The 10,256-nt window shown below is 37.9% G+C and overlaps 1 protein-coding gene across 6 annotated transcripts; it reads left to right on the plus strand.

Moving 5' to 3' along the window:
- Positions 1-603: 603 nt before the first annotated feature.
- Positions 604-5,517, plus strand: LOC131313214 (serine/threonine/tyrosine-protein kinase HT1). Of its 6 annotated transcripts, none has more exons than XM_058341427.1 (4): positions 604-961; positions 2,183-3,094; positions 3,897-4,352; positions 4,797-5,517. In XM_058341427.1, exons 2-4 carry the CDS (start codon positions 2,375-2,377, stop codon positions 5,064-5,066), a joined length of 1,446 nt encoding a protein of 481 aa, XP_058197410.1. In that variant the 5' UTR covers positions 604-961; positions 2,183-2,374; the 3' UTR covers positions 5,067-5,517. The 6 variants fall into 6 exon arrangements, with proteins under 6 accessions (XP_058197410.1, XP_058197428.1, XP_058197419.1 ...); XM_058341445.1 differs by having other exon boundaries at positions 604-863; positions 2,150-3,094; XM_058341436.1 differs by having other exon boundaries at positions 604-863.
- Positions 5,518-10,256: the final 4,739 nt, after the last annotated feature.

The raw sequence follows: 10,256 nt of genomic DNA on the forward strand, positions 1-10,256 counted from the left end.
TAAATGTATATGTTTCCTACATCCATCACGAATTATCGCTCTTAGCCACTCGTCCAATCCTCATTGCATTTCTACCTTACCAGCGATCTCCCATTCCATTGTTAACAATGAGAAGATAAATTTAGAAGATATAGATTCTTTTAGATTAAAGTAGAATCGCCCAATCCGTATCATTATAGGAAAAAAAACATTCTGAATAAAAAAGAAAGGATTAAACGGAAATAAGATAAATTCACAAAATGTAATCAAGAACATAAAGGAGCCACCGAAATAGAATTCTCCTTCCTAGTTTTGAAACCCGTAAAATTGAATAGACAATACACTAGGTTTGTTTTGGGTCTCTAGATTCAACCATTCTCTCAGTGTACGGTTTTCAATTAATACTCCAATAACACCCTTCAAAACCCAAACCAAACAAAGCCAATGTTTAGAAGGTAAAAACGAGACTTTAGAATTTTATGGGAAAGCAATCGCATTTGCAGAACAAAGGGATGTCAAGTCAGTGTAATTTAAAAAACAGTGGGGGGAAAGTGTAAATATGCCCCTGTTTATTACTCCATTCCCTCTCTCTCTCTCTCTCTCTCTCTCTCTCCGCCTATTCTGACTTTTTCTGGAGGGTGTGTCCCACACCCCACCTTCGCCGCCCCCATCACAAGACCTCAGCAACAATTCCGGGTCCATCGAATCTACGTATATCTCCTCCGTATACGCAAACTGTACCATTTCAACAGATTTTTCCCCTCATGAATTGTCCTCTCTAATACTTAGATTTTGTGCTTGATAGTGGTAGAAGAGAGAGAAAGATTGGAAAGAGAGGAGAATAAAGGAGTGGAAACACGATTGATGATAGACCCATCTGGTGAGTGCCACATGCTCGGATCTTAACGTCTTGTACTTGGGTTTTTTAAGTTGCGTCTATCATATGCTTGGGGGTTTGTTTTGGTTTTTGATCATTTTATGGGTATGTAATCGTAGATGGGCTCTTTACTTTCAATCCATATGCTAAGATCGTAGAGTTTGGTGTTTGGTTTTATATATGCCTAGGTTAAATTTTTGTTGTTGCTTGTTTGAGATGATGGGTCATCTTTACCTTTCGGAAAAACTACCTGGTATGCGATTGTTGATGGGTTCTTTGTTTTTAATGTAATAGAGAATAATTTAGTGCCATTTTTGTATTCTTTTTGTTCGTTTGTTATAGGGGAAAGTTTTTTGTTTGGGGGGTTTTATTGTGAGATTTCCAGGTTTTCAAGAAAGTTGGGTATTTGGCTTTTAAGCTAAAAAAAAAGGCTTTGTTGTTTGAGGCGTGGGTTGGTTTTGGTCAGGGTTGTATTGGATTTTTGTGGGTATGAGATGGGTTTGCTAGGCCTCTATGGTATTGAATTTTGATGGATTTTTCAGGCGGTTTTCCTTATTATAGAATGATGTTTTTAAGAAAATGGAGTATAATTTAGCATTCTGTTTGTTTGTTATAGGTCAAATGATTCTTATTTAGGGGCTTTATTGTGAGATTTCCAGGCTTTCAAGGAAGTGGGGTATTTGGCTTTGAAGCTAAAAAGGGTTTGTTGTTTGAGGTGAGGATTGTTATAGGGTTTTGTGGGTGTGAGATGGGTTTGCTAGGTCTTTATGGTATTGATTTTTTATGGGGTTTTCAAGCGGTTTTCAATCTTATAGGATGATGTGAAAAGTATGATTATTAACAAGTAGATTTAAGGTTTGAAACTCTTCTTGGTACCTGATTGTGGCATGGAACTTTCAAGGGTTCTCTGATTTTGATTGTGGTGGCAATTGGTGTTTTGTGGTGTAAATGCTCGTTTACTTTAATGGTTCTTCTGTACTTCTTTATTGCTCAATGGGTACATGGCTGTTTTTTTAACATTCGGTTGAGTATACTTTTGTTTTGGTGTCAATTAAATATTGGTTTTGATTGTTGTAGGATTAGCTGACTTTTTTATTATTATTTCCAAGTTTTCAAGGAAGTTGGTATTTGACTTAGAAGCTAGGGGTATGTTGAGTTTGGTGGGTAGGGTATGGCATTTGGTAGGCGTTCAGGCAATTCTGAATCTGATGGGATGATTTGAAGTTTTGATTTTTATCAAGTAGATTAAACTTTTGACTCTGCTGATATTATTTGTGGGTTTGATCTTTCAAGGTTAATTGGCTACTAAGGGATTTTGTTTTATAGTTTCAATGGTGCTGCGGTTTGATCGTTAACTGCTTCTCTGTTGATGGGTTTGAAACAAATGTGTGTATGGATCTTTGCAAAATATATCGGGTTTCTTGCGGAAAATCTTGATTTCAGATCTTCTTCTCATCAGGAGAAGAAGGAAAATAAGGGTACTGTTGTTTGTGGTTACAAGGCCTTTTAGGGGTGAGCATGGAGGGAGAGGAAACTTCTTGGATAAGGCGAGCAAAATTTTCTCGCACTGTCTATCATGGATTGGATTCTGCTAGGTTGGCTTCTATTCAAAGAGAAAAAAAATCTGGTGTGAAATCTAGACCTGGAAAGGCTTCTGTTGATCCAAAATCAGATCCTATTGTTCCCCAGATTCAGCGAAATCCGGCTACAAACCAGCAGAGGTCCATATCACCTCTCCCTAAAATTAAACTTTCTGATTCGTTTAAGGAAGCTCGATCAGATCTGAAGAGATTCTCCACGCCTAATCCTCGAAGGAAAGAGCATGAGAAAAGTATTATTGGAAATTTGTTCCATCCATCACGAGCACATAATTCAAAGACAATCTCAAGGAAAAGCCCACTTCGGCATTTTTCTTCCTTGAAAACTTTTGACGAGATGAAAACGAGGAAGGAATCGTCGTGGACAAAGTATTTTGAGGTTGGAGGTGGAAGGGTTACCTCTGTGGAAACAGCAGATGAGTGGATTGTTGATCTCTCTGAGCTATATTTTGGGCCTAAATTTGCTCATGGGGCACACAGTCAGCTTTACCAAGGGATATATAAGGATAAACCTGTTGCAGTGAAAATTATACAGATACCGGATGATGACGAAAATGGAGCTCTGGGAGCTCAGTTAGAGAATCAATTCACTAGAGAAGTCACTCTCTTATCTCGGCTCCACCATCGAAATGTCTTAAGGGTAATTTATTTCTGTTATCAATTTCTTCCAGATTCAGCAAAAAAATTAATCTGCTGACTCTTGGACACCCTCCTAGTAGAATATTTGTGTGGAATTTTATTGGAAGCCATTCTTCCCATAACCTAAGGAAGTGAGTTGATGTTTATCTTTACTTTTATGGTCACCAAATTGTTGTGGTCATCATTTTCTTGTACAAATTTTGAAAATAGCACACAGGATGATTAATGTAGGAATAAATCTGTTCTTATGTATTCAAGTAGGAACTTTTGATTTGGTCTATTCCATGTTCTTAATGCATATAATAAGAAGTCTAATCACATGCACGCTGCTTTCAAATTGAGAGTTGTTTCCGTTCAAAATCATACTGTCTTGAGTTGTCTGTACTGTGATCTGAATCATCTGATGGACCTGTGGTCGATCTGAATCATCTGATGGAACTGTGGTAGAATCCCCTCGGGGGTGGAATTTTGGTGTGTTATTTTCTCAGAAATGCCTTTTCCCTTCAGGAAGGAAGTGAAGTTGAAATTATTATAAAAGAAAAGTGAGTTTTGCTTTTGCTTTACTGTCACGATTTTTGTGGCTCCCTTTTTGCGTGCAATTTTGATAGTACAACATGTCATGGCAAATGAAGCAATCAATTGTTCTTATATATGGAAGTACGAATTTTTTATTTGGCACATTCTACTTCCTTAGTGCACAATACCAAGAAGTCACGACTCACGTGTACTTCTTTCAAATTTGCGATTTGTTACCTTTTTAAGCACTACTGACTTGAGTTGACTACTCTGATCTGATGAAACAGTTTGTAGCAGCATGCAGAAGGCCACCAGTGTTTTTTATTGTCACAGAATATCTCTCAGGGGGTTCCTTGAGAGCATACCTCCACAAACTTGAGCACCAGTCTCTTCCCTTACAAAAACTAATTGCTGTTTCGCTGGATATTGCTCGAGGAATGGAATACATTCACTCTCAAGGAGTAATTCATAGGGACCTCAAACCTGAGAATGTTCTTATTTGTCAAGATTTCAATATGAAAATTGCCGATTTTGGAATAGCTTGTGAGGAGGCGTACTGTGATCTTTTGGCAGAAGACCCTGGGACCTACCGTTGGATGGCTCCTGAAATGATCAAACGTAAGTTGTATGGACGGAAGGTTGATGTGTATAGCTTTGGACTTATGCTATGGGAAATGGTGTCTGGAACAATTCCTTACGAGGAGATGACTCCTATCCAAGCAGCTTTTGCTGTCGTGAACAAGGTACTTGGTAAACATCATTTTCTATTGCTCTGATGTTGTTCGAAAGTTGCAAATTTGCAGATTAGGCTGTTTTGGTTTCCCTACTGTATCTATTGATACATCCAAATCACTGAGTTAACATACTGTCCTATGATGTTATGGCCTAACATGTTGTAGAGTACTTTTTAGGACTTGAAATCAAATGCAATCTGGGAAAATCAGTTTTCGACCTCCCATGTCAGACACTTGTCTTGTTCCCTTACTAGAGAGTGAGACCCTGTGACATTGAACTTCATGTGTAGTGTACTGAAGGCGCATGTTGCGTGTTCTTACATGATTTGGGTTTTTTGGTTTATCTGTTCCTTCCTTTCCTTTTTTGGTGAACCTTTTGGCCTTTTTATTGTGGAACTCTTGTGACACTATCGTATACTAAAATTGAAGTTACTAATTCATGCGGTGTTTCAGAATTTGAGACCAGCTATCCCTGGAGACTGCCCACCTGCCATGAGAGCTTTGATTGAGCAGTGTTGGTCTTTGCAACCAGAGAAAAGGCCAGATTTTTGGCAAGTAGTAAAGGTGTTAGAGCAGTTCGAGTCTTCACTTAAGCAAGATGGAACCCTCAACCTGATCCAAAACCCTTGTCAAGATCATAAGAAGGGGCTTCTTTATTGGATTCAAAAGCTTGGTCCCATGCATTCTCACAGCTCATCTACGGCCAAGCCTAAGATCATTTGAATCTTCCTTACGGTTTGGTGGCTTCCTTTTCTTTTTTTTTTTAAATATACCTTTGCCAGGGCAGAATGCAATTAAAGAGGGCTTTTTAATCCCTTTTTTTTTGGTTGTTTCCCCTATTTCACTTACATGCAAACGTCAATTAATAGGTTTGGGCATGCATTGGTGTGAAATTGATTTTCATCTGCATATACATATATATCGCGTGATATGGTCAGATTTTGAAGAATTTGCAAGTTGGTTTGCGGCTAGAAGTTCTTTCTGACTTGGGGATGTGCATCTGTGTTGGTATTGGGGTTAGCAATGTACTAAAAAGATATTCTTGTTTTGTTATCTCAAATTCCCTGTATCCCATAAGGCCATAACAGTCATCCAGTTTTGTAAATTCTTGCTTTGTTGTGATCTTCGAAAGTCACAAGAGAGTTAGTAATATTCAAATTGCATTCTTTGACGAGTCTTCTCTTTCCTGCTCCTAAGTTCAATTGAAACCTGTTTGGTTGGTTACTTAAAATATGTTCTTGTTTTTACTGATGTATTGCACACTTACAAGTAATTGATGGTGAAGTACATTATGAAGTTTGTTCTCTCGTGATGTCTAAACTTGGGAAAGTCACGGTCCTAGTGATAAACTATTAAACTGACACCTAACTTCATGCCACACTAGTTATAAACTAGACACCTTATTTTGATACAAATGATAATTTTTCAGGAATATATCATCCTCTCGTATTTTCCATCTTATACAAGAAATGCATGTGTTACGTATTTCTTTAGCCGATCCAACAAGTCGTACTTTGTCGATATTGGATTTTGGTGTCTTTCTAAAAAACCCTTCTACATAGTCCCAACATTTTTAGATTGTTGAATGGCATCGTTCATTTCAGTGTTGTTACGGACACCACAATTTGTCTGCAAGATTGGATACCGACTTCTTGGAGTTAAGATAACTGAATTTTAGAATCTGGACCTGCTTGCACAAATGCTGCATTCTGCAGATAGAGGCACATGTTAAAATATGTCTTGGCAGAATTCTTGATATTTCACAAGTTGTGTGGTCCATGTAAATTTTAGATTGCAACATTGTGTTATTCCATTGCTATAATGTTTTGTTGCTTCTGTTTTATTTAGTCAGACGTACTTCAGAATCTCGTGTGTAAGCATTTCGATTTTGTTCGTTAATGAAGATTATGGTTGACCTATTAGAGGCATATTAATTTCCCTGTTGTTTGGATTTGCTTTGGTATTTTCTCATTCTTTGTTGTTAGAACTGGTATTTGAACAGAATTCTATTTCGCCTATTTTGGCTTGGAACTGATATTGACAATACTTGAACGATTTCCATTTCACATATTTGATTTTGATGATCTTTAGTTTTGGTGCATATGTTGTTTTGCATGTTCATGATTTCCATTAGCATGAACATGCTTTTGGAACCTGGAAGAATCTGGGTTTGCTGATTTTGGGGTTCACCAAAATCGAAAGCTATAGATTGGTCCAACTTGGAAAACTACAATCCATCTATCCATTTGTTTTCTAGAAGCTCAATCACTTACCGCCTGTTTCGTCTAGGCTGTGTCCATGCTTTGATGGATGGCTAATGTTCTTTCGATCTCACTCGATGAAGTTGGAATCCTGGATTCCACAAACCTGGATTCAATATTCACCACCCTACTTTCGTGACAATAGGACTCAAACTCGTGCATGAGTGTGCCATCTACATTGTTACATGAAATTATGGACGCTCAGATGTGTTTCTGTTTGTTAGCTGAATTGGAAGCATGGATACTGGGATCTGGAAACGGACACAAAGCAGATAGATGACGATAATGCTTATTCTTCCTGTGTCAAAGCAGAAAAGTTTGTTACTGCATTTTAATTTGTGACATAACATGACTAACATTGATACATTTTACTATTATCACTTCCTACTTTTATTTTTGGGAAAATGACGGCCCATGACGTGTTTTGATAATTAATACCCGTCAAGGACATGCTAAGAATATTTGTTAATGCTGAAAATGTCCTTGGAGGGTATTAAATATCAAACACGTCATTGACCGTCATTTTCCCTTTATTTTTTCCTTAGCACAAACCTACCAAACAGCTGTTTGGATCTCTTTTGGTCTCTAAAAATGAACTTTTGGGGCCGTTTGGATGCGGAATAAGGATTGAGGGTATTAGTTATGAAGGGTGATAAGATAGTAGAGATATTATGTAAGAATGGTGGACCCATATAGATGTGACGGGGGAATTAAATATTACTTAGTTTGAATGAGGGATAGAATGAGTGGATAATGTTGTTTTGTAGTTGAAATAAAAGAGAGATGGGATATTATCTGGGAGTATTATGTAATAACACCACAGAACCTTCCCATAAATAATCCTCCTGCCGGGGTATTAGGAGGTACAAGATAATTCGGGGCTTAGTTAATACTCCGGCAAAATGTGTTTCCAAATCATGACTTAATCATGGGCCCACGATCTTAGAAGAGCTATTACTAATATCTTAGAAGGGGTATTACTAATACCCTTCAGTAGCCCCATCCAAACAAGCCCTTTATTTCTTATTTTTTTGTTTATGCTAGAAGGAGCACAAACGAATTGACAAGAGCTATTTGTTGGTCATTTTATGCCAAGTAACGGTTGGACACCCATTAGTGATCTGAACCCAAGGAAGACTCAGAAGAGGACCCTCTCCTCGTCAATAGGATTGTCCCTTTTTTGCTTTTTGTATATATTATTAAAAGCGAAACCCAGCAAATAATGCTTAGGTTGTATCAACGGGTTGACTTGGTCTTGGCCTAAGCCTTAAGAATTCGCTTCTACCTAAGGTCCAAGGTTTGATTCATTTTGTCAGTAATTTCTGGGGGTCATCTATTCTTCACGCCCAAGCACACGCGTAAGCGTGTAAAAAGATTGTGGGAGGGACTGTATGAATTAGTCCGAGGTGCGCATAAATTGGCTTCTTCATGTGAATAGACTGTGGGAGGGGCTGGATGAATTAGTCCGAGGTGGGCATAAGCTACCCGTGACACCTCAAATTTAAAAAAGAAAAAGAAAAAAAAGGGGAATAAAAATGCTAGGTTGTATGGAAAGTTGAAAGCTATCCCTGAAGTCATGGTCCTCTCCTGCATTTAAACATAGACCGCACGAGTAAGTATTTGGGTAAGCCGCAATACTTTTACGCTAGTGTCGTTTTCCACTCTCTATTTTCAATTTGAACATTCCTACTTTCACACTTTAGGTTAACTTGCAATGTACCCCTTCTGTTGATTAAAACGTTAAATCAGTGACAAAAAAAATGTTGACTCAGTTGCATGTGACTTCGTTAAAGGTATAACAATCCTTGTTCAACCCATTTCTCTTAAAAGCCAATCATCAAGTTATTGAAAAAATAGATAAAGCAATAAATAACGGTATTAAGGTATTTTTTACCTAAACTTAAGAGTATAGAGGTCTTTTTGGCCTTTTTTTTTTCCCAGTACAACACTTATTCTAAAACTCACGGTCAAGCACCCTTAACAACTGTCGCCGAAACCTACCACCACCAAGCACTACCATCGCCTACGTACCCTTGGTGGCCCATGGATCTGATCACTCGAGGTTTATTTTACTTCTACATTTCTATGGGTTGTCAAAACAAATGTCTCGACCAAGTTTTTACTTATCTCTAGTTAACTTAATTTATTGCATCAACGATTATACTTACAAAATAGACGACACAGATAAACAAAATAGAAATAAATGAGTACTCCTATTTTCTCACATGATATTGACATGAAAAGATCAAAATCCCAAAGTAACAGACCCCCTTTTGGAAGAGATTATTCAGTTTCCCGGAAGCCACAGAGAATATGGTGGGATCCATACGCTTTGTCATGCACTCTGTAGAATATGGGGTGGAAGGAACCACCGGCCATTGAACGGAGAAGTGAGATGAAACTAGTCAATTCTTTCAAAAGCAAAATCACACGGCATATGTACTCTCTCAGTCTCAATATGGGACACAAACCTCAGAGATAAGAAGGACGCATGATCTCTTTTCAAATTTTAGCACTGTTTTCTGGACGACTTTTGGGATTCAAATTCTGCAATCAACAGAAAGGGAATAAATAAATAAATAAATAAAACCCATTTTTGGTACGTGAAGGCAGAATTTAGACTCGTAGTGCCTACTCATCTGCTGGTTCATTGTTGTGATTTTATGCCTAATTAACTAGACTAATTTATCATTAACGTGTAAAATGATGAAGAGTCTTTGAAGATGATTAGGGCACTGCCAGATTCAATTCCACGGCCGTCAACCACGTGTTGCACATTTTGTAATAAATAAATCAATTTCTAATTAATCACAAAAACCAGGTCAGCTCTGGAGGGTCTAAACACGATTAACTTTTTCTCTTGTCTTTTTCTCTCTCTATTTATCGAAACCGGATTGAGGAGTGGTTTAATTGAGGCTAAGGCCATAGGGAAGAAAAATTATTTAAGTGCTGTGAATTACGGGAGTCCCACTTCGGGTGTTGTGATTTGGTTTGGAAGTTTGGAACTATTCGGACTCATCAATCATATATAAATCGATTTAATCGAATATTTGTAGAGCATAAATGTAGTCGCGGATCTAGGAATTCAATAGACGAGGGGCACCGATTCATGAAAGTTAATATGATAATGCATGCGACACTAAAAATATTCATCACAGAATACTAAAGTTTTTGTTGAGTGTGGCTTCAATAATGCGTTCGCAGCAATGCTCGTCCGGACGGGGCCTAGGGCCAACCGGAGGACCCATGGTGGACAAAATTTGAGACCACTCCTGTCCGGATGGGCGACTGGGCATGCAAGACAACACAATTTAAATGTTTCCTACGGTCTTAGAGTTTTTACTACTTATTTTGGTGAGAGAAACCTAGAGAGATTGAGATACATTGAGAGGAGATTGGAGTTTGTAATCCTTATTAATTACGGTGGATTAATGTCCCTTTCCCCGTGGAGTAGATACGCAGCTCCTACTTTAAACCATGTAAATCTTTTTGTTATTGTGTGCTTGGTTTCTTGCTTTCCTTGTATTCGTTTCATCTCTATTGTTCTTGAGATCGATTATGCTTGATATATAATCATTGTTTCTTCCGCATATCGCACAACATGAATTTGTATTATATACATGTCGTCAGCTGGCTATATGTATGATCTTGA

This window comes from Rhododendron vialii, chromosome 2a (genome assembly GCF_030253575.1).
Source record: "Rhododendron vialii isolate Sample 1 chromosome 2a, ASM3025357v1".
Lineage (NCBI taxonomy): Eukaryota > Viridiplantae > Streptophyta > Magnoliopsida > Ericales > Ericaceae > Rhododendron > Rhododendron vialii.

What these genes read in the sequence shown, in the direction of transcription:
- LOC131313214 (XM_058341411.1), top strand. Translation starts at nt 2,375, where the DNA reads ATGGAGGGAGAGGAAACTTCTTGGATAAGGCGAGCAAAATTTTCTCGC. An exon ending in ACCATCGAAATGTCTTAAGG is followed by an intron (nt 3,095 to 3,896) that starts GTAATTTATTTC and finishes CTGATGAAACAG; the next exon opens with TTTGTAGCAGCATGCAGAAG. An exon ending in CTTTTGCTGTCGTGAACAAG is followed by an intron (nt 4,353 to 4,796) that starts GTACTTGGTAAA and finishes GCGGTGTTTCAG; the next exon opens with AATTTGAGACCAGCTATCCC.